This window comes from Lepidothrix coronata, unplaced genomic scaffold, assembly GCF_001604755.1.
Source record: "Lepidothrix coronata isolate B3197 unplaced genomic scaffold, Lepidothrix_coronata-1.0 Scaffold34, whole genome shotgun sequence".
In the NCBI taxonomy this organism is placed as follows: Eukaryota; Metazoa; Chordata; class Aves; order Passeriformes; family Pipridae; genus Lepidothrix; species Lepidothrix coronata.
The window spans coordinates 2,317,416-2,341,982 of NW_016690214.1; the positions used below are offsets into that span (position 1 = coordinate 2,317,416).

The 24,567-nt window shown below is 41.4% G+C and overlaps 1 protein-coding gene across 1 annotated transcript in view; it reads right to left on the minus strand.

The window, feature by feature from the left end:
* Positions 1–302: 302 nt before the first annotated feature.
* The window catches only part of CEP112 (centrosomal protein 112), a 156,443-nt gene continuing 132,178 nt past the window's right edge, over positions 303–24,567 (minus strand). The window contains exons 23-26 of the mRNA XM_017811814.1: positions 17,500–17,589; positions 4,058–4,159; positions 1,606–1,666; positions 303–744 (exon numbers count right to left, since the gene is read on the minus strand). Of these exons, the coding sequence (XP_017667303.1) occupies positions 1,619–1,666; positions 4,058–4,159; positions 17,500–17,589 (240 nt within the window). The 3' untranslated portion in view covers positions 303–744; positions 1,606–1,618. The remainder of the gene's footprint in view (positions 745–1,605; positions 1,667–4,057; positions 4,160–17,499; positions 17,590–24,567) is intronic.

Consider the following 24,567-nt stretch of genomic DNA (forward strand, 5'->3'; position numbering starts at 1 on the left):
TTTCCCGGGATCATCATGGAGAGCTGGCATGTGCCCACACAGAGTCAAGGCCAACCCTTTTCCAACAACACCCATGTTATCACTGAGGAAGGACTTTCCTGTGCCCAGTGCACACAACCCCAACAACAGACAGAACTGGCAGCAGGGCCTGCCTTGTCATCATGGTGTTTTCCTCCTTGTGCCAAGATTATCCCTTGAAACACAGCATATATTCCCAGTTAACAAAGCCATACAAAACTCCCGTGGCTCCTGAGGTGAGTGAGTGAGATGCCCGAACAGGACAATAATGTCAAAACAAAATATAACAAAATAATAATATTTTAATCTTATGTAAACACATGGACACAGAACAATGTCAAAATATGTTAAAATATCTTGGACGGTAATAATAGAAAATGGGATTTTCTTCATGTTTAGGAGTGAAAAGAATGGTATTGGGAAGTAATAACAAAAATATTAGTAGAGCAAAGTCTACTTGCTCAGTAAGTGAGCTCAGCATGGAGTCAAATTATATCAAAAGCATAAGTCTGTAATAAAATAATGATAGAAAAATAATGGAAGGAAGATACAACAAAAACCATGCTGGCACGAGCAATGAATATGTTTTCATGAACTTCATGAAAATTTCTGTGCTAACAAAAGAGCCAGTAATCTTTGCATTTTAATTTACAAGAGCCAAATCTTCAAACCTATTCAAAGCAGTCCATTTGGCAATCAAAGAGATTCCACCGTTTCAGCAGACACCTGAAAAGGAAGAGATTCTTGTTAGTTATATATCTTATTATTATTTTTACTCTAAAAACACAACAGGCTGAAAGCAGGGTTGGGTCCAGTGGGCAGCGGGCCTGGAGCTTTATATTTATCTAACAAAGTTACCTATGCTGGACTCACTACCAAGAATCTACGACATTTTCAGTTTCCAGCTAGCTAATTCCTGTTAACAAATAGTTTAGGATTAATATTTTCAGACAACTTTCACGCTTCTAACATTTTCACAGTTGTTTAAATAGCTTACAAACGTTCACAGTATTTTTACAAGAAAACCCTCACGTGAGATATGAAACACCATCAAAGCCTATAAATATAATAAAAGATGGAGTGGCTTTCCTAGGAAGTTTCCTTGCACTCACCTCTCCACGTGAATCACTCACTCTAAAGGCACAGCAAGGCTTTTTATGGCTGCAGCACTTGCCATAATTTATATTGGAGGGTGTAAATGTCTGGAAAAAAAAAAAAAACCTCGGGCTCGTGGAGATCCGGCCCTTTGAAGATGTGATCTGTAATATTATGCATTGCATCATTGTTTTCTGTCTTAAAAGGAGGTGGCATCACCGCAGAGCTGCAGCTGTGCTCCGAGCCACTGCCTCATCCTGAACGTGGAGGCAAAGCCCAGACTTGCAATGCACCTGCAAGTTCTCTAATCTTGCTCTAATAGTCCTGACTAAGCACTGGGAAAAAAAAAATGCTCTCAGATGCTTGTTTACTGAAAATAAGGATCTTTTCGAACTGCAACTATGCTGGAGCATTTTAATTAAGCCGTAAAACTTCAAGAAGTGGGATCCACAGGTGTGAAATGCTACAAATGGATCAAAGATAATCCCGTACTTTTTTTGGCGTGTCAGGCGTTCGGGTCTTCCTGGAGGATTCTTTTCTGCAGAAAACTTACCTGTAAAACACATCCCACATGAAAATATGACACAAAACTCCAGATAATATATTTGCTCTCCTTTCATAAAACATGTTTTTTCTGGTCTCTCCTGCCTAAATAAAATGCAGTAGCTGCACAGGAGAACTAATACTTGATAGAAGACTCTTCTCAGGGCTTCCCTGGTGCTGCTCCAGCTGCCCACTCTCTACTCCTTTAGGAACAGAGTCAAACCAGTTCTTAAACCCAGCTGGTGGTACCATATGGGTTATGCAAGGGCTTGGGAGCTCCAGTTCTCCTCTCAGCCCCCCTGTGATTCCTGTTCTCTGATTCCCGCCTTTCTGCTCTTGTGATGAAGGTACTCACCTGTTCTCCAAGTGTGGGAAAATGAATGTTTATTAATGCACTGCATCCACTGCTGGACATCTCCCCAGGAGCAGACAACCAGGCAGCCTCCTTTATATTTAGCAACATTTGCAGAAAACTTCACCCAAGCCTCGAGTATTTTCTTTTCCCCCCCCCGTTTATTTTTATCCCTCGCTCGGTGCTCTTTACCCAGCCCATCCTCTTCATCCTCCTCCAACAATAAATAATCCTGACAGGTGCAGAGATTCCACTGCCCTTCTTGTCTTGATGTTTTTTTCAAAGAGGAATTCCAGCAATTTTCAAAGAGCAGGACACCTGTGCTCCAGAGAGGGCCCAGCTCCCCGAGTGGTCTGCGACGACAGCGTGCTGCTGGAAACACAGCCAGCAGCCAGGAATTTCTGGGAGAGCACCCAGGTTTTTAATGTGTGTGGAGTTACTTTCACCTCCTTTGAAACGCTGTTGCTGCTCTCACAGAAGCCCTGCAGGTGGATATCGGATTCTACCTTTTTTTTAACTCATTAAAAGGTGTGGTGTTCTTGTGTTAGCTCAGAGTAATGCTTCCTACCAGGCAGTGCTAATAGTCCCTTTAAAAGAGTCTTTAAAAATAGCTTTTTACTATCAACTGGAAATAGATTTGGCCCACTAGACCCTTAACTCTTTATTTCCCACAACTTATTTAAATGAGAGAGAGCATCACTTCCAGCAGGGATCCCTTGAGGTGGAAGCAAGAGTGTTTACAACCAAAGTGTTGAAGTTGTGTCACCACTTGCACAGGGAAATGTGAGTTTCCACTATGAAAATTTCCTGCTTCCACTGAAAGTGGCCTTTGTCAGGGCAAGTGTCTCATGCAGAGCAAAAAATTCTAAGGAATAACCCTTATGTGTTGCAAAGAGGAAAAAAAAAAAAAGGAGGGGAAAACCCCAAATACTTTAAATTACCAAAAATCTCCACAGGGAGCCATTGCATAGGAAAGGGAAATGGAGAGTTTATAGATCAATAATTTCTTGAATGGTCCTGAAAACTGGTATAAGGAGTGTGCTGGTGCTGAGCCCAAACTTGTCCAGTGTGTCCTCAGGGCTCCTGCTCTTCCCACAGCTCCTGGCAGCTCTGAGTCACCAGCCCTGCTCTGTCTCTCAGTTCTTCCCTTCAACCAGGACAGATCCCAGCTCCTGGTCCTTCCCAACACATTGAAATGCACAGTCCTGCACCAGCCATATGTGAGCACTGACAGTGTTTTCCTTGGATTCCCATTATCCCCCAGCTATGACCACCCTTCTTTATTGCTCTTTATCCTTCCTCATGTGAGGTCAGGCAATGATGACATTTTGTTTTCTTCCAGCTCCCAATGCACTGAGCAGAAAAGCACCAAATAACTTCTGTGGGAACCATGTGCAAGAAACACACCCAATTAATCAGCTGTTCCCTATTTCCAGTGACATTTGGATATTCCTATTAGCCAATTTAATGGTCTATTGCATATAAATCACATTGATTCTGCATTACTCTAGAAGAGCTTGTGGTTTGCAATATTAAAGAGAAAACATTACAGATGTCTATTAGGGCCTCTTTGGAGAGGAAAATGCAGAAATACCACAATGAATATTTGGACTAATATCTTATAAGAAATATCATTTGTATTATTATATAGGCTGCAAAGAAAATAAAATTATTTCTAATCCTCTTCTGCACCCTTTATAGGCAACAGTTAAGTGATTCCTGCAGGAGAAACAGGGTAAGGAGGATGAAAGTTAACTGTGTGCTATATTTGAAAGGTTGAGATATAAATCCATAATACTGAACATCACACAATTTTTCCTGCAAAAAAATCTGGGATAAGATACAATCTGGTAGCTCTCAAGGTGAGGAAACTGGAGGAGAAAAGCCTTGTGAAAAATGACTGAGTGAGAACCATGTGAGTGCTGCCATATTTTGGTTTTGAGACTCATTCAGTATTTTTGGCCAAATTTTAGATGGTCATAATGTCCTGTCTAGAACAGATGGTTTTTATCCAGTCCAAAAAGTTGAAGGACAATGATAAGAATTTACCTGAGATTTCAAAGATAAAATGGTGTCTTCAAGTTCCTTTTTTGAGGCTGCTGGCATCAGCCCTTTAAGGATTTTTTCATATTCTTCTCGTACATTGATCAACTGTAAGAGAACAAAAATAAATTTATATATAAATGGCTACTCTTAGATGCTGGAAAGTAACCTTTTTTTTTCTCTTCTTTTGCCCAAATTGGAGTCCAAGTAAACACAGAATTGGGCTATCAAGGGAGAGGAAGGAGAGAGAAGAAAGAACAGCAAAGACTCCTAAGGAGCAGAAGAGGTAAAAGAGACAAAGAAAGGAAAAAGAAAACATAAGAATAAAAATATATGGAGAGGAAAAAATAATGAAAAAAAAAAAACCAGGCAGGCATTACTTGGGACATGGCCTGAAGAAGCAATAATCATTCTTAAATCCATCTTAATTAAGCATTTATAGAGACATACACTTTGCAAATTGATAGAAGTTTTCTTTTTGTCTTAGGTATCCGAACCAGGTCACTGGAGAGACATTTGTCCCTTGCTCCCTTAGGCAAGGTGAATTCCTGTTTCCTAGGAACTTTTTTTTACAAAATTTCTCAACTTCCAGGTGCCTTTAAGGATTTGGTTTGGTGTTTGTTGTTTTTTTTTTTTTAAATTCATCATACAACTATTTTTCACTGCCCTTTGCGTCTTCCTCAACTTCACGGAGGCTACGGGACTTTCAACAAACAGGTTTGAGCATCCTGGACCTGTTACGAGGCCAGATGTTCACCCCAAAACGAGGAGGACATTTTAGTCCTTAACCTTATTCCACAGATGTTGAGGAAACAGTGAAGATGGATCAGCTGGAAGGGTTGTGCTTTGTGTCCCTCCAGTAGGGTTGGATTTTGGTGAGTCTTGAGCCAGGATAAGTCCAGAGAGTCTGGTTCAGGTCAGTCCCTCACCCAGGACACGCTCACACTCCTTGTTAGTCCTTGGCTGAATCAGGGCCTCACATCTGTACTTAACTTCCAATAGGATTAACTGCTTAATTCAAATTAAGCAAGGACTTAGGTGTTTTTCTGGATTAGCAGCTGAATATGTAAATAAAGGATCAAAGGGACTCAATAGCAGATTAACTCATAAAATACCTTTAAACTTTCGAATTGAATCCTTTTTTTCCCCCCAATAGTTTACACTCCAACGCCATTTGGGGCTAATTTTTAGTTCCCAAATCGCTGAAATCTTACCACTGCAACCACAAACCAAAAAACCTCAGCCTTAAAACCTGGAGAAGGCAGGAGTTCCGAGGCCCAGCTCCAGCCTGGAAGGAGCAACACACGCTCCCAACACGTGAGAACAACCCGGCTCGGAGTTCACCCCCAGCCACCCTCTCACGGGAAAAGCAGCTCCTGCCAAAATCTGCGTTAACAATTATCAATACAAAAGGGATAAAACAATCCCGACGAAACGTTAGGAAAATTCTCTCCGCCCTGAGTCATCCCCCGACACGGCAGAGAAATCGCCAAATCTTTATGCAAATGGGCAATTAGAGGCTTTCCTGGGGAACTGCGAGGAAGTGATGCCACTATGCAAATCTAAAGGAAGAAAAAAAAAAAAAGAGGTGAGACAGGGAACCTTGTTTGAACTCTGCCTGTCTATAAGCCAGCGATCGAAATTTATGTTTTTGAAAGCTACGCCAATAAATTTATGCTACTATTTCTATCAAGGCTTCCAAAGTAATGCCTAGGTGCTTTGCCAGGATAAATATTTTCTGAGCCAACAGCTCGTTTGGGTGGGGACCTTGATAGAGCAGAAACATATATTTCAGTTGATTCAACATGTTCCATTTATTCTTGGTGAGACGAGACCAGAAACAGGCGGCCAGAGCAGCAAAATGCTTTTATTTCCTAAATTTGGAACAATAAAGATCTATTTCATGGGTAAGAGGACCTACATGATCACCTGGCCAATATGCAGATGGCAACAAAAATTTTAATACAGCTGTGTGAGGGAAATAAGAATGTTCTAATTGTGCGACAGTTTTCTTGAAACCAGGTCACTGCTTTTAATAGTTTAACCTGTAATTGTCCTTTAAATACGTGCTTTCACAATGCTGGTAATGTTTGCTATTAACTCTGTAAAGCAGCAAGGGATCATTCCCTTTTGACAGAGGTGTTTCTTGGAAAGCCAGGGAGAAATATGTGCTATGCTTTAAAAAATAGAGATATATTATGGGGTCAGCTGAAAGTGGAGAAAGAAAATGAGAAACAAGCCCTGGTAGCTGCAGCACGGCTTGGGCTCATTCCTTACTCTGTTAGAGAGAGAAGACACATTTTTTTTTTTTGCAGTGAAACCTGCCCTTTTGGATACAACTCCAATTTGTTGTAGAAGACAAAATATGGCACTTTCAGCTGTGCTCACTAGTAATTGCATCACAATAGGATGAAAATAAGTTCCCAGCTGTTTCCTGCCACATTCTGGTGAACAACCTGCTGGTATTTTTGGCTGAAGTCACTATCAAGGTTTATTGACCCAAGAGATTAAAATAGTGCATGGCAAAAGTCTAAATCACTTCTTATAACTCCAAGTGGGCTGATGGATGCTCATTTTAATGATGGAAGGTTTTTATTTTTTAGCACTTATTTTTGACCAATGAAAGCTATGTCTGCAGGGATATGTGGGTTTTTTTGTGCCTTAAAGGGCTTTTTTGTTCTTTTATAGCCTCAAGCTGCCTCCCTAGGATCCACAAATACTGTGTCTCCTCTTGCACTCTTGAGGGACGTTTAAAATTGCAATTCTTCAGCCCTCAGGAGGGCTTTAGTCTGCTGGATGAGGATGGCTCTATTTCATTCACCCTTGTGCTCGTTTTTCTTCAGTCCTGAGAAAGCTTTTTTCTTTTTTTTTTTTTTTAAATTCATTTCAGTGAGTTGATTTAATCCATGAACCCCCAGGAAGGTTTTATAGCTTTTAATATTAAGCTGCCACACTGGCCTTTGTTTATTCAGGTTGGTGGCTAACATATGAGGTTTTAGAGTTTTGCCATCAATCATCTTTGGTGTCAGCAGGGACAAGGGAAAGCTGAAGCTGCCACACGTAGCTCATGTGTGCTCAGTCACACGATAAATTAGGAAAAAAAGAAGAGACAAATATTCACACCATTATACAAAGTGATGCCAAAAGCAGGGCAGTTGAAATTTCACAGACTCCCAGTTCATGAAGTTGGGCATTGACCAATCTCAAAGACATAAAAGTGGGGTTTGATGCCCAGAAGAGAAATATCCAAACCTGAGCTTTCCAAACCAAGCAGTCAGGCCTGGCCCAATGCTGATCAAGACAATCACAGAACTGTTTAGGCTGGAAAAAGCCTTTAGTCCAACCACTAACCCAACACTGCCAAGGGCACCACTAAACCCTGTCCCTCAGCACCACATCTACAAACATCTTAAATCCCTCCAGGGATGGTGGCAGCCACTTCCTCGGGCACTAGTGCAAGATTAGTTTCAATTTTACCACTTCAGGAACTCTTCAGGTGGCACAGTTTGGTTTTGCAGCCACTCATCATCTCTAAAAGCCTCAGAGGGATGTCTGTGGGGCTGGGTTGGAAGCAGTGGGAGCACCGAGGAGGAACAAACCCCACTGACACCTCGCTGGGTTCCAGTCACTCCCCTTCCTTTTGGAAAGAAACAACTCAAGCACAACCAGGAGAAACACAGCATCTTCAAGATGACCAGATGCATTTTAGCCCATGTGCTGAAAACAGCCTGCAAAGCAGAGGATATTCCGGGTCTCTTCCATGCTCTCCACCAGATCCTACTGAGGTTCCCGACAGCCAGATCTTCCCTCCTTACACCCAAGAGGTCTGTGATGCTGCGTTCACCTAGAACACACTGGCCCTGCTGCAAAATATCTGTCTCATTACAAAAAAAAAAATAAATAAAAGAATTCAAAAGCCCCAAATAATGGAATCTTCTCCAGATTTCCCAGCTGTAAATGACTTTATCTGAACCAGAGGAGCATAAGGAAACTGCAAAAGAAACTTTGAAGCAAACAGTGCCAAAACAAATGAAGGCACCGCAGAAGAGTTGTTCAAGTTCCTTTAAAAAAAAATAAATCTTGTCTTGAAGGGCATGAACACATTGTGTTTATGTCAGATAAGAATCAAAAGGCAGTTCAATTAACTAGGGTGCTGTGGGTTTTTCAGTTATCTTGATTTCTGCCTGTTTGTAATATTTATGAAGGATAATAATTCCACATGTGCCAGGAAATACTAGGATAGTGACCAAAAGGCATAATTAGGATCATTTAATTGTTATCAAATTTTCTCCACGTTTCAGGGTAAGATGAGAAAAGTAATTTCCTGTCTCTCTCAAGTCCCTTCCTGCATTATTTAAACAATTGCATGTTATAATGCTGTCTAAAAGAGAAAACTCCTTAAAAAGGTTATGCATCTGTTCTGCAACACACATGAATGAAGACATGAAAGATCTGCTGTAATAAATCTGAAAACAGGTTAGGGTACCAAAAAGGTAAAAATAACTCCTTCAGCCTTAGGCAAATCATTTAATCTCAGAATAAAGTCTCCTCCTTCTAAATGAAGGTAATGATAATAATGATATTGCACAGATCAGCTTCATTCAGGTGCTGTGAACACTGCTGAAGGAGTTTTCTGAAAGCACTTTGAAAAGGGCACATGAAGGACAAATCACTACAAATGCCATCCCAACTAAAAAAAACCCAACATCCTAATCAAGAACAGCACCAAAACAAACAAACAAAAAACCCCAAAATGCAAAGAATGATTAATCACTGCTCGTTTGTATCCTTCCTAATTGCAGGGACTCCTCCTTTGCTTCTCAGCACTCCTGAAGTCTAAGTGAGCACAGCTCCACTTCCACAAAACCTCTGTGGGTCCAGATGTGCCCCTTCCTCCCTCGGCCAGCCTGGGACACTCTGGGCAGTGTCTATAACCCAGGAACCAAACCAACCAAAACTGGCAATTGCCTTAAATTTCAGAGCTCTCTGGTTTCTCTGTAAGAGAAAATTTAACCGGAGCTTGAAATCTGCTGAAAACAACTTTTCCTAACGAGGGATCCAATGATGTATCAATTGTTTCAGTGAAGATCAAGGCCCGAATATTTGTCTTTTCGGAAAATAATCCAGCACGAATATCTGCTGCTTTTCAGGCCACATCCTCTCTCCTTTCAGGCAGTGGGAACTTCGGCTCTTGCTGTGCCACGGACACTGAAATATGGCTCCTCCAGATTTAGAGGAATAGAATGCAATTTGATACAAATGTTCTCAAGTTCTTAAGCAAAGTAATGAACGCCATAAATCCCATGAATTTGGCTCAGCTGAAAACAGTAACCGAGCGAGATCAGCTGAGCAAAGTCATTTTGTCAAGTGAACACCATGTTGTTCTCCACTGAGGAAATACTGCTGGAGCACCTCCCCTGTCCTGACAGTTTCAATAAAACATAAATTGGTGGCATAGACATCCTCTTTGTTTGTCTGTCTTGAGCTAGTAAAGCATCTGAGAGTCCAAAACATTTTTGCCTTGTTGTTTTACTAACCCAGGGGACCTCCAGCCCTGCCGAGCTCCGAGCTCCAAGTCCTTTCTTTTTTTTTTCCCCCCAACCTGCATCCAAGTGGCCTCATTACTTCAGTGGCTTGTATTTCGATATCTTTCTTTTCTTAACCAAGATCTCCCACCTGGAAAATCCTCTGTTTGTAGTTAAGCAATCTGAGTCCATATAATTCATAGCTGCAAAGGAAGGGAAGGCAGGCAAAGCTTTTTGAAAAAAAAACCCACCAGTGGGCTGCATATGGCAAGAACAGGATTCTTGGGATTAGGCGAGTTGGAGAGGAATAAAAGCTTTCACTGTCAACACCATGGAACAACCAGGAATGTTGTGGCTAGAAAATTCACGCTGTTCTCTCAACCTCCCCCTCTCCAGGGCTCTGCTATTGTTCCAGCTGGGATTTGGAGGATCCTGGACTTATTTTCTTCTCCTTCCAGATGATTCATTGCCGATGCCATCTTTGTTCCCTGAGCATTATTTCCCTCAGCTCTTGTCAATGCTCTTCATTTATAGGCCCGAGAGGTTGGTGTTGCAGCAGGAGGGTTGTCCCCTCCATGGGGTGATGGTGACAGGGGGGGACACACCACTGACACCCCCTGACTGGGAGTAACCAAACCCAAACCAGCCCAGCTGCTCCCCAGTGCTGCTGGGCCAAAGCTGAAAACACAGAATCACAGAATATTCCGAGTTGGAAGGGACCCACAGGGATCATCCTGTCCAACACATGGGGTTGATTTCTGGCTCAGCCGATTCCTAACGCGCTATCAGGGTAGTTCAGTCTGAAATAAAGCAACTCTGACACCAGCGCTGGAACACATTTATGCATTTCAGTTTTACATTCCAGCACGTGTTACCTTCCACAGAATCCCTCCCATCCAGGGTGGGAAGGTTCCAGTGTCTGGTACAGGAGGTGCTGAGTGCTCACCAACGCCAGTGAGAGCTCCCAAAGCTCAGCAGCAGCAGAATCAGGCTCGAGATCTTCACACTGACTGTGTGAACAAGCAAATCCTTGCAGATAATCATCAGAAGCTCCTTTTACGATCACCATGTCCAAGAACCAAAAATCCAATCAGCGTCTCAACGGGAAAACCAGCTGCCAGGTTTGCAGAGGGTTGGGAAGAACCTGCCCAGCTTTGGGCAGGGCAGGAGACACCACGGCTGCGCTGCCCGGACGGAATTCTGAGGGATGGCACTTGGGGGTGATCAAACTGACAACAAAATAATGCTTCAGAATTTAAATGAAGGTAAAGATCAGCATAAAGTTGGTCTTTTCCAGTCTTTTTCTGCTCCATCCAAGCCCCTCATCACTTAGAAAAAGAGAGTGGGACAGTTCACTAATTGAACAGGCACCGCTGGGAGCCCGCTCTGGAGATGAGGTGTCTGCTCTGCTCTTCTGTCATCTGCTGGCTCCTCCATCCATTCCCATTTCTCCTTTTTTTTCAGATTCCCTGCTTTAAGTACCAGCCTCTCTGTCCCTTGTAGTCCTACTTTAAGTGCTTCTGAAAGAACAAAATCCCCTTAATTGATAATATGCAAGCAAACCACAGACGCTCTCAAATGAGGTGCTGCTCTCTTAAAAGAAAGATCTTTTTCTCATTCACTATTATTTAAGACGAAGAACAAGAAAACTGACATTTTAAAATGCTCTCTAATTCCTCCACACTGGCATATGTTTCTATTCTCTTTTGGTAACAATTCTCTTTTTCCTTTTAACTCGTCGTTCTGTACTTTCTGTTTGCTGCCTTTCTCCAGCTGGCCACCTCATTCCAATAATTCATTCTCTTCTATAAAGTAGGTGTATATTTGTGTATTTTCCAGTTGTGCCTGATTACCAAAGCTAACATTTGATCACTGACTTCCACACGTACATCATCATCATCGACGCTTTTCCCTCTGACAGTTGCACAGTTGGTGAGAGCCTTCTCTCCCGCAGTTCCTGCCATATGGAGCTCCTGGGAACTTTCAACTCCATTGATTTCCAGCTCCTTTCAAATCCCACCTGCAAAGCTGTTTTTCTGTGCTTGAATCTCAGCTTTATCTCCTTCTGCTAATCTGAAACTTCTCGCTGTACAGAAACATTTCCTATATTCATTTTAATTCTCTTTCCTTTCATAGGCAGCCATTAAAGAAAATGCTAGACAAAATATAAAATGTGCCAAATGCAAAATTACAATTTATTCTAACAATCCCAGTCTTAATTAAAAAACTGGGGGCCACCTTTGCATCAAAGTGATTAATGAATATATCAATGGACTTGTGTATGTGGTGAACACAAACCACTACAAAAAGTGGTAGAATTGGGCTCCAAATAATGTCTGTGGTCATTTTACTGTACCTAAATCCATGTCCTACCCCTGCAAGTGTTCAAGACCAAGTAGAATATGCTTGGAGAAATCTGGTCTAGTGGAAGGTGTCCCTGCCCATGGCAAGGGGCTGGAACTGGGTGTTCTTTAAGGTCCCTTCCAACCCAAACCATTCTATGAAGTCAATGTTGCCATACACCTATAGAGGCACCTACATCCATGAAAGGTCTCTTACAGAGATACAACCAGGATCAGCCTGATCCTTCCCCATCAGCCTCTGTTGGGAAGGCTGAAAAGAGACTAAGAACACCCTCAGAACTCAATGCTGTGGTCAGTGTGCACCAAACAGCCTGAGCAATGAGCTCACACTCACATCCCGTTCTTCACTGCTCCTCTGTGGCTCTCCAACATCTTCTTTTGAGCAGAAATATTTTAAATTTGAGATTTATCCATTATAAGTAGTTAGAAAAGAAATCTTCTATTGTGCAGATGTGGAACCATCCAGTTTTCAGGTGCCAGCCTGTGGGGAGCTATATCCCTCTGCCTGTTGGCTCCTACATTTTTCACAGCATATGAAATGTTTTATGGGAGGAAAACAGCTGAAACACACGGGTCCCTCCTGACCCCAGTGCTGGGGGTGTCAGCAGAGCAATGGATGGAGGAGATGACAGAAGGTCCCTCCTCAACCTCCCAGAACTGCAGAAAAACCAACACTCTTCAAACCCACCCTCTCCGATGGGTGCTGGTCACACACAGAAACTGCAGGAAAACTATTTCAACGTGACCAACATTCGGTGTTGCTGCACTTGAAAGTCACGGTGGAAATTTCTTTCAGGTTCTCCCTCTTTTCCCCATGGCCCCAGAGGCTGCTCCCCGTGAATCCCTGCTGTGGTTACCATCGCTCACATCCACACTGAGCTTCCTTCCCACTTCTGTGGGAGCAGGAATGGGTCTCTGGGGGAGAAAATCTGGAAGCGTTTCAGCGACGTGGGTCGAAGCAAGCAGAGCAAACAGCAGGATTTCCTCACCACCTCCAGTCCAGGACTTCTTGGTTCTCAAGTTTCCAAAGTGCTCCTCGGCCTGGTGAAACAAAGGCTGCCTCCGTCCTCCTCACCTGCAGCTGGACACAAAGCCAACCTGGACTTTTAAATACATAACCTAGAGCTTATTTGTCTGATTTTGGGTGACTGAGAAAGACAACACTTTGAGAAAGTCTGAAAATTCAAGGCAGGGGCCCCAGATTGTCACCCGATGGCATTTAAAACATTTTGATACCTCTAAAAATCATAGAATTATAGGATGTTTTGGGTTGGAAGTGACCTTAAAGATCATCTCATTCCAATCCTGCTGCCATAGGCAGGGACACCTTCCACTAGGTAATGTTTCTGAAAAGAAATATGGAGCAAAAGCCCTAAACTAATGGGATAATAGTACTCAAGTGTTCCAGCCATCAGATTAAGAACAACTTGGGACTCACACCGTGGACATCAGTGTATGTTGCTCATCTGTGTCTCACTGATTCCTTGCTCACAGCTCCACAAATCCTCTGGCAAGCAGCTCTGTTCCCAGCAAGGAGAAGGTGTGGCAAACCTTAGAAGTTCTCTGTGCTACACAGCAACTAAAATTTCAGAAGGATGCATCACAGCATTCGTCTGAGAACAAATATATTTAGTTGGCATGGAAACAGTAAGTTGGGCTGAGTGTGGTAAATATCCAGCAGTCATGAAAAATCAAGCAAGTCAGGATAATAAACATTAAAAATGAACACTGGCTGAATGCTTTTGAATCATGGCTCTTTTACAATTATCACTCCTGTTTTCATTTGAACATGAGTGAAATCCACTTAAACTAAGCTGTTCCATTTTATGCCAAATACTTCTACAACATCCTCATTCAGATAACTCCTTTCTCCCTTTTTTATAATCTATTTGAGGAAAAAGAAATTAAAGGGCTGGAAACCCCCATTGCTATTCTCCTTCATTTCCTCAGCAATATTAATGAATTGAAGATAATTGATTTTCTGTCTCAGAGAATCTCTCTCCTTTAAGACTGTTTATGAGTTGACTGCTTGAATGAGTATGGTTTGAGTATCTATAATGTTGCTACTTCACTTTTTTGCAAACACAAAGAACTTTTCCCCCTCTATTATCCCCAAATTTACATCATACCCAATCCACCCCGATAGCTAAAACATTAGAACAAGGAATGAAAGAATAGGGTTTTTTTCTGAGAAAATTCTTGCTTGTATTTCTCAAAAGAGAAATTCTTGCAGCTTTTCAGTAAACTGAGTTGGTGTTATTATCCTTCCAAAAAAGGGAATTTGAAGTTAAATTAGGTATGTTAAAGAAATCTAGGGAGTAAAGCAAAAAGATCACCACCATGAATTTTTACACAGGCCCCAATTCAGCAAAATTTGTTGCACATGCCTAAATTCCTGAATTCATTAAGGACATGCTTAAGCTCTCAGTGATGTGTGTCATTTTTAATTACACACTCACAGTATGTAAAGTCTCCTGTATGAACAACTGAGATTTTTTTAACTGTGACTGACAAATGCACAAAGCCATTTGACTTAAGAGAAACATTTCTAGTAGGATGAAAGATATTTCTGTCGGAATTAGATCCAGGGACAACCAAGGGATACGCTCACCCCAAGAGGCCATGATAAGGAACACAACCTAAATGGGATCACTTGACAGAAAGCTGATATCCAGAGCTATGTAGGACTGAGATATAAGAAACTTCCAGGCTGCTTTTAAAGGAAATGGTTTGGACACACCCAAATTTCCTAGAAACCTTCCCAGACTGTTTTAACTGTCTTGGGACTATAAATTAAAAAAAAAAAAAAAAAGTGAGTTACACTTCATTTGCTGCCAGTTTGCCACTTTCCACGAATACAATTATATGTCTCAAAAAGGTGAACATGTAAATTTTGAAGGAAACATCCAACAGTTTGACATGGGGACAGATGATGCAGCTCTGAGACTGCAATCCTAAAGTGCAGCATCACTGAACACACGGATCATTGTCCTGGAACACCAGGACAGAGACAGGACAACCTTTATGGAAAAGATAAAATTATTTAGGCTACTCAAAGCGGGAGAAATCCCCAGCACTTTTGACAAACGTGATTGGAACTCTTCATCCAGAGAACCACTGGTGAGACAACATAGATACAACGTGATTGCACCTACTCACACTGAAAGGGGACAGGAAAAGTAAAGAGGAGAAAACACAAGTTCAGCCAAGAACATGAAGTATGGGAGTGGAAAAGCTCCATAAAAACAGCTGCTGCTCTCCAACTGCAGCGCCACATTCGGCTCTGCACAGACAGAGTCCAACGCATTTTCCCCCCTTTATTTATGGGATAGTTTGTCTCTGTCTCTCTGGATAATTATAATAATGAAAGGTTAAGTCTGTGTGATCACCAGAGGGTCACTGTAACAAAGAGTTAAAGCTCTGCAGCTCTGTCAGTCACTCTTGGAGACTGAAGAGTTATAAGGACATTGCACTGAAAAAACAGCCAACATGGAGCACCAAGATACCACCCAACAAGCCATAACGAGAAACAGCTTTTTATTTTTAATTAAAAGCACAACAAGATGTTTTTTCATGTCTCATTCATTTGTTTGTTGTTGTTATAGAATCAAAACACAAGATTTTTCCTTTTAATGAAAAACAGAAGCTGTTTAACCCTCTCTCCTCCTTATTTATAGACATGTAAAAGCTCGGGAAAGTGGCTTTTGTAACAGTGCCAGCACAAATCTCCGTGTTTTATGCAGTTCTGATTCAGGCAATCTTTGGTAAAAGCAGAAAACAAGTTACTGCCTTGAATATTTCAACTCCCTGATCGGCTGATGAGTCGTTAACTACTGTTAACACTTGATGAACATGTTTACAGGTGCCCTGGCCAAACATAATCACTGGAAAAGTGTCAGAGCGGTAGTTTTTGCATTTTTCCTCTGGAGAGATAAGCAGAACTAATGAATTAACCAGTCATGGAGAAGACACACTAACAACTTTCAAAATGTTTGTCCACAAAACAGACCAAAGCCACCTAAACAAAACCATCCTCAGTGGCTCCAGCTCTTCAGAAAGTCCCAATGGATGAATGGCAGAGCTCAGATCACTGATGAACTTGAACATGAGCGTTACCAAACTCTGCCAACACGACCTTGCAGGAAAAGCTCAGAGATGGACAGTAAACTGTAATTTAAATAGCATTTCTGTTCTATTATACTGGGGAACAACATGTTACTGGCTGAGCTCGTCCTTCATTAATTTCGTGTGGACAGGATAGTTCTGTAGGTTGGTTTGGAGCAGATGCTGAGGAAGAGAAAACCCTGAAAGCAGAAAAAGGGGGATCTGTGGATCTGCATGTCAGGCCTTCTACCTCTGTATTTCACAAGTCATTTTTTTGGTTTCTTCTTCTGGATCCTCTCTCAAAATGGGTCAGAAAACATCAAAGAAAAACATAAAAAATGGAGAGATTTGGAAGAGGATGTTTCTCATGTGCACCCAGTGCTCTTCCCTGGGAAGGACAAGCATGTCTTAAAGAGCTAATTGTCCTCCTCCTTTTCCAGGAGACTCTGAAGCCAAAATGCAAGGCTTCTGGGCCAACTCACTCAACTACACCAAATTCCTCATCAGCTAAAGATGAACTTGGCCCAACATCTGGATTTGGGAGGCAGAGGGGAAAGAGAATGGAACAGTTAATTACTGACACTCCAGAAACATGTGAATGTGAAAGAGGATTCCCATGTGCAAGTAGGACAGCAACAACCATGGAAAAAATATATGAAATTAATGACCATTAATCTTCTACAACCACCCCAACTTATTATTCCTGCAGGTATGGAGTTAGAAATGCTTTATACAGGATATAAGCTATTGATACTGTTGACTCAGCACCAAATAAAGTTCTCAAATGCTGAAAAACCTGATTTGTATTAGAAATCTATGAAGTCCTCCCTGATTCAGACATTCATCACCTGTATACTTGCCTGACTATTTCAATTTAATCTGGTTTGAATGCAGATCATTGACCCCCTGTTCCAAAACTAGTCTGTAAACAACATACACTATTTTGCTCAAAGCACACTAAATCTCTGATTCCACTGAAAGTGTCCAGAAAAATTTCAGCACTATTAATCATATGAAATTGTTTACAGACAACATGTTAGGACAATGAATACAGAAGATCAGGAATAAAGATTATTTTTAGCTCAGATACCCATCCAATTATAATTCTCTTCATACAAACCATTAAACAACAGGTTTGAATAGTCTCAGAAACCTCTATTAAAACAGTACAGCCAGCTGAAAACAGTCAGTACAAAATGAATGCATCATTTAGCAGCCAGAAAAGCCGAAATACCAACTTGCAACAGAGAGCAGGAGATAAGCATTTGCCTGAAGGGTTCAGACAGTTTAATTCTCTTTTATTACCAACAAAACAGAAAAGAAAGCTGGGCTGAAAAATCTGCAGGGAAATATGTGCTTTTTTTTTTTTTTTTTTGCTTTGAAGGAAGGTATTATTTTTAACCACGGGACCTCCTTGCCCAAGGGAAGAGGATGGGGAGGGGGCAGCACCCAGTACCTGCTCCTGGGCCTTCAGCTCGTGGCGCTGCAGGTTCCTCTCGGCCGCGTACACCTGACTGCGGTAACTCTCCAGCTCGTCCTGCAAGGCCTGCAACGACACCAAGGGATGCAAAACACACCCTGAGAAACACGGGACGGCAGGAAAACTCACAGGTCATGTCATTCCACCAAATCAATAACGTGGTGCACGGTGAGGGTGAGCTCCCAGCGGGACTCGGTGCTGGGAGGTGACAGAGTCACTCTGGCCCCTCACTGAGTCGATCTGCACAGGTAGGACCACTGAGTGAACAGCAGTTATGTCTTAATAGTTCCACTTTATTATAATCTGCAAGTATTCATACTAAAAATGCAATAAATACCCTCAATGATTGGGAGATAAACGGAAGTACTGCAATTGCAACCACGGCATTTGCGAATGTCTCAGAGTTTTGCTGTCGTCTTGTTCAACCCAGGGACAGCTTTGCAGTGTACCAATAATTTTGCCTTTAAGCCAGAAGAATAATCCTCTCTCTGGAAAACAATGCCTGGAATTTGCAGAGAAAATGTATTCCATATTCCTGAAATGGGATGCTGGCCGAGACGAGGGGCTCCCCTCCCGCCCCGCAGTCAAGTCTAGCATCTGATCTACAAATGTGAATAAAAGGAACATTATGATCATGTCACTTTACCACAACTATCCAATCTTTATTTAGTTCAGAAGTAATCACTTCTAAACCAAGCCCATAAAAATGCATGGACAAATTTATTTTGTCATTATTGTTCTTCTTATATATTTATTTTTATTACAGCAGTCACTCGGGGCCTTGATCTTTTTGTTATATGCTTAACAAAGGAACAGCGTGCCCCAAGGAACTGATAGTCTATGTTATTTCTAACAGATACACACCAAACAAACAATACAAAGTTTCAAAGATTTTTTTTTTTTTTGAAAGTTTCCTAGTCATTGTTGGATGTTTGAATACACGCTTAACATTTACTTACACATTTACTGAAAGCTTAGTGATGTTGTCAGCTTGAATAAAGGCATTGTTAACTGCAAGTGCTGACTCGAGGCAAAGTGCACAATGTGGAGGGGGGATTGACACCAACACAGAGCCGGCTGCAGCCTCAGAAAGGGAGTATTTTGAGTTATCTTTTGTATGGCAGGAAATGGGGGCATTGATACCCATCAGCTGGGAGAGGCAGGGCTGGACCTGGGAAGGGGCTTATGCTGGAGATATGCTGTAAATGCCACTGGGGGAGCCTCCAGTGCTGCTTTTTAAAAAGCTGAGCTGCACCCTTGAATCACAGAATCACAGAATCATTAAGGCTGGAAAAAACCTCCAAAATCATCAAGCCCAACCTTTGACCAATCCCACCATGCCCGCTAAGCCATATCCCAAAATGCCACATCTGATCGTTTTTTGAACACATCCAGGGCTGGGGACTCCACCACTTCCCTGGGCAGCCCCTTCCAATGCTTGACCACTCTTCCAGTGAAGAAATTTTTCCTAATATCCAACCTGACCCTCCCCTGGTGCCCCTGCCTCTCCCTTGAGAGGACACACCAAGGAGCCCACGGACTCAGGGCACTTTGCAGAACACACCACATGGTTGATGTTTGCTTCCTCCAAGCAGAACACCCCTGAATAACTCAGGATCATTAAAAGTACTCGCGGGGCAAAGATTTAACAGAAAAAAAGCCTTGCTCTTTTCCACAGCACCGAAATACTGTCCTCTCCAATAATTTACAGGATAGAATTGCTATTGAGATAAGAGGACGAGTTATGATAGATCTTGCACGCTGTTTTGAAGTGATGCCAGACATCAACTTTAAAGTCTTATAGCTGTAAGACTATTACATGTTCTGATGCCAAAAATTGTAACCAGACCCAAGCATGAACTTCAAATCTGCCCAGGGACTTTTACGCTATCACAGCTTCTGAGCAGTGTTGAAATCCAGGCTTTGAATGTACAACCCGTGTTCAATACTCAACAAGTCTTGCAGTACCAGGAATTTGCATTAACATAACGAAATATATGTGGGAATTATGTGGGAATTGCAGGCTTTTTGTTTTCTTTTTGTACATCTGATCTCGTGAGGTAAAACACAAACAAGCACACTCAGATTTAAAAACTAAAATGAGCAGGTCACGCAATGTAGAAATGCAATAAGGAGAGGGGTCATTCCATGTATCAGAAATATCACCAAAACCCCAATTAATTTGACAAAAGTGCTGCCATAAGCCCAAAGTGTCCAGACATAACCAGTCCAGGATGACTCTCAGGAACATTCCTGGAGCATGTTTTGGATAAACTACAAAGTATGACCCATCTTCTCCTGCTATTTCAGGATCAGCTTTTAACAGCGAAAAATAAGGAGGGAGGAAACCTTGCCCCACATCAGTCGTCCTTCCCTTGTGCTCAAGAGCAAGTTTGACTCTTTCACAGGGCTTTGAAGTCGGTCAAGAGATGGGATGTGTATGTCCAAATGTATGTGTTTACCTACAAACACATCTGTGCCCGAGAACAGATTTATATCACACCCAGCACACAGATCTGCAAGTCCTGAGCACAAAACAGGATCTCAGATTGTTCCTGCTCAAAGACAGCAACCACATGGTGCCAAAGAGAACTGGTGCCCTGCTCTTTCCCTCCCTTCACCTCTCCCTTTTTACTTTTCTTCTTTACAACAAACATGTTCTTCAGAGGATAAAATGAGCAGTTCCTTTATAAATCTGAGGGTTTGCAATGCATCTGCAAGTGATTTCATTTGGGAAATTCAGATAACACAGCCTTTGTTAGGCTCACCTACCTGAGATGGTGTTTGCCAGCACGGAGCACATGTGTTTTATTTCATTACGAGGGCAGAAAATGTCTTAAATTTAGAAATAAGGTATTTTTACTATGGCATGTAAGTGTAGCAAACTATCAAGTCTTACAGTCATCCATTCACCAGTTGTCCAGACCAGAATATACTGTGAGCTCACAGACTTTTCCAATCACACCATAACTGCCTGTTGGCAGGTTTTGTACTGAAATGGCAAAAAAAAACCCCAACTAACTCCTCAGATCAATCACAAATACCTCTAACTAGACACTTTTTGGCCTATTGCTGCATTGCACACATTCCACGAGTAATTAATGTTCATTTCGCTATTCCAGCTTTTCTATCAGCACAATGACAGGAAAAGTAAAACCAAAAGATCAGCATTTGATCAAGGCCGTGCCAAAAACAAAAAGTAACATCAAAATCTCAGGGTTGCTGTAGATTCCTGCGTATGATTAAGCTCTGAGAAGAGTAATTAGAACTAAGCAAGCTTGTTGCCCATTAATTTCCTAGGAGGAATTACGATGGATGTCACGGATAATGCACCTTTTTAGAGATCCCATTGAAAGTTGTCTCTATTGTCAAAAAGCTTCATATGCAGTGGTCAGAGCCTGAATGCTGATGGCTATTCCTGAAGCTCCCAGCACCCCCAAATCTTCTTCTGAATCAGACAGGGAAGCTTTTGCCACGTAGAAAACTCTTAAAAACGGAAGAGAACTTACCCCAGGTACATCCCAGAACATCTCTTTTGTAAAACTAACCAATGTTTTGTTCTGTTTAGAAATGCATTTTTTTATTCTACAGCTTCAAAGTGTCACTTTTTGCCCAAAGACTAACAGAACTTATGATTAATAAGTGCTGAGATGAAGAAAAACGGATTAAAAAATAAAAGTCCAGGCCAATTTTTAAGCGTCAGAGGCTTTTTTTTTTTTCCCTTGAATGGAAACCAAAACTTATTTAGTTAAATTTTTCCAGGTACAGAATGAATCCCTGTCCCTCAGCTGTGCTAAGTTGACTTGCATCACTGTTACACAGTCTTTTTTTTTTCAGTTAAACGGGCTTTCAAATGCCATGTAAACATGTTTGCTGTTGAATGGCTACACCATACCTGACCTTGGAAGTGCTTTGTGTTGGCCAGAGAACAAAGAAATGAAATGTTTTGCTTTCCAGCCCAGATATCCTACACTTTGAAAAGCCCTTAAAAATGTAAATGAGATAATAAGCTCCACTGCAACAATGTGGGTGAATTACAGCTGTAGAAAGGGCACATTCATTTGATTTATTCCTAAAAATGGAAAGGATCCTAAAAATAAAATCATATTGTTTTGGTGGCACGCAGCATTGAGAGGCACGAGAAGGATGGAAGAGAAGAGTCATGGCTTGGAGAACACACCACTGGAATATTGCAGGCAGATTTTGGGACCTGAAGTGGAGTTTGTGGACGAGTCCATCACAGGCACTGTGGTGCAGGAGACGTTGGGCACCAGCTGATGTGGAAGGAGAAAGGAACGTCCCAAACTCCATCTCTGGGTAGGCACTTTTCCCCTCCTTTTATTCCATTCTGGGTTGATTATCACCAGCAAAAGGTTTAATGAAGATTATTTCGACCCCAACTCTGCTCATGGGAGATTGGAGCCCTTTGGAGACACGTGGAGCTGGTGCACGTGGAGTTGGGAGTGGGGCTCCCAGGGGTGCTGGGATGATGCAGAGGACCAGAAGAATTCAGAGGGACACCTGGGGGAGACTGAGGCTGTGAAAAAGGGTGGTTTTTTAAAAAAAAAACCCAACTTGTAAAGCATATACTTTTGACAAGGAGCCCTAGAGAGACCAAAAGGTACGATGGCAGCATGACAAAATCTCTAATCGAGGCAGGAATTAACTTTTGGTGTTCGTTGCAGGGCTTAATCTAAATCAGCTAAAAGCTGGGAAGAGAAAGAGTCCTAAGAACCACAGGAACAAGTATGAACTGGGAATGTAGGAAGGATTTAGTCTCTAATATATGAGAACTGATCTGATTATCCTTTAACCACAAGATGTTTTTTTTAAAAAGGGTTGGATTCCCTGAAAGGAAATTCAGTTCTGAAGAATTACATAAATAATTACTATTTTTAATTTCTTGCTATTGATTATTACTGTGAAGATACTGTATTTACAAATAATGATGTTTTGCTTCTTTGACCTGAAATAATTTCCTACTTTTGGTGTGCTCCTGAGAGTAGACAGGACTTGATTCCTGATTCCATCACACCAATGGCAAGTCTGGGGTCACAGTCATTTACCTCTCTGGTCTGAGGGTTAAATAAATAAGTGATAACTACAAAGGAAGGAAAATTTTCTAAAAACCATTAAATACCAATGTATTTTTACTTTGAAACAGAGAGTGCCAGCAGGAAAGTTGCTGCTTAGCCTGATCAGATCATGCCAGATAATGGCAGAGTCTTTTTTTGATATCAATATATAATTATATATATATATTTATATATATATATACCAGCAACTCCACACACATGGATGTACATCTGTATCAAGAAAAGCCCTCAATATTTATGACCAGTGCAGAGTAAAGCTGCAACTAAAGGTAGTAAGAGTTAGCACTTTTCATCTTCAAAGAATTTTTCAAATGTTACCAAATTAATATAATTAGTTAATGAAAGATGCAGTAATAAAAGCTACCATAATTACCTACTGTAGTCTTAATTATCTCCTTACTAATGCCCACAGAAGAAGGCTTCCACTTTACATCCTCAAAACATGTGCCAAGAATAATTCTGAATACAGGCCTCTCTTTAAGTACCTTCTAAATTCAAATTACATCCATTGATGTGTCTTCTCTCCCCGTTCATGAGAAGAAAACCTCTGGAACTTTGGAGAAAAAAAAAAAAGCCATGTGAATGTTAATAAAAATTAAAGCAAATTTAGTTCCAGGAATACATATGGAGATGCTTTAAAATGTTGTCATTAAAACACTCAATCTTCAGCACCTTTATCTCTCCTTGAAGCTGGAATTATGGGCTGTCTGGGCAAAAACTTCTCCTTTACACTAGGTGGTCTCACAATTCAGAACCAGGTACAACTCTATCCAAAGGAAGCAGGCCAAGAATCCCACCAGAATTTATCACAGAATTTTCAAAGTAATCATTACTTTTGCTACAATATTTTCCATAAATACATTTTTTCTGGGTTTGCTACAGCCATAAATATATCCACGAAGAGCACTGATGCAATGCCACGAGTCAGAGCAAAGCAAGGGCATTTTAAAAAGTAAAATGCTGATGCTTGAGCCAAATTTTTAGTGCATCCTCAACGCTTTTTGGGTTTTCCTGGAGCGTTTGCCCACTGACACTGCTCTCCAGCAGCAAACCTCTGCACTCAAGGTCTCTCTTGTTTTTGGTGTAAAGCAAAGGAAATCTTCTGGTTTTAACCTAATACATATGTCTGCTGCTCACATATGGCAGAATTCCTTTCTGGTGGGAACTTTTTTGCTGTTGTTGCAACACACTATATATCCAAGAAGTCTCCTTTGATGTTGAACTATTGCTCCACTACTCATTATGCTACTGATTCAATATGAAAGGCCAAATTTCTGTGGTTTCTGTTAAAACAATAGCTTTGTTTTTGCAAACAAAGTTTTCCACAACCTACATGCAGGGGCCAGCATCACTGCACCAGAACAGAAAATCTATTATTTCATACTGAAAATAGTTAGGCTGTTTAATAACACAAATTATTCTTCTGTCCTATAGGTACATTACAATTACTATTATGACTGTAGAGAGCACTTATGCTTTATTGCTCCTCAGGAACAGAAATTAAAACACCTTAAGCAATATTTGACATCTCTCCTTCCTATTTTATTCTGCTTTTCACTGACCTCCCAGCCTGTTGCCATCAGTCCAACGTCATGACCTGGGTGAAGTTGCCAACACTGGGTGGGGGAAAGGAGAAGACCTGACAGGTCCAATCTGCAGTGTCCTGCTATGCAATGACAGAACAGCAAATCTGGGAATCTCCAGGCCTAATATTTTAATTTTATCCACTAAACACCATTTCATGGAGAGCAAACGTGAAATTACAACACAGAATGAAAATGCAAACGGCAATACCTTTGTAAATCTGTCCCTACAAGAGGTGGTTGCCCATTTTCTGCTGCCATTATGGAAAAAAAGCTTTCCTTGGTCAGGGATCAGATAAAAGGCATAACTTCCAAAGGTACAGGATTCATCAACTCCCACTTGGAATAATGTGAACTCCCACATA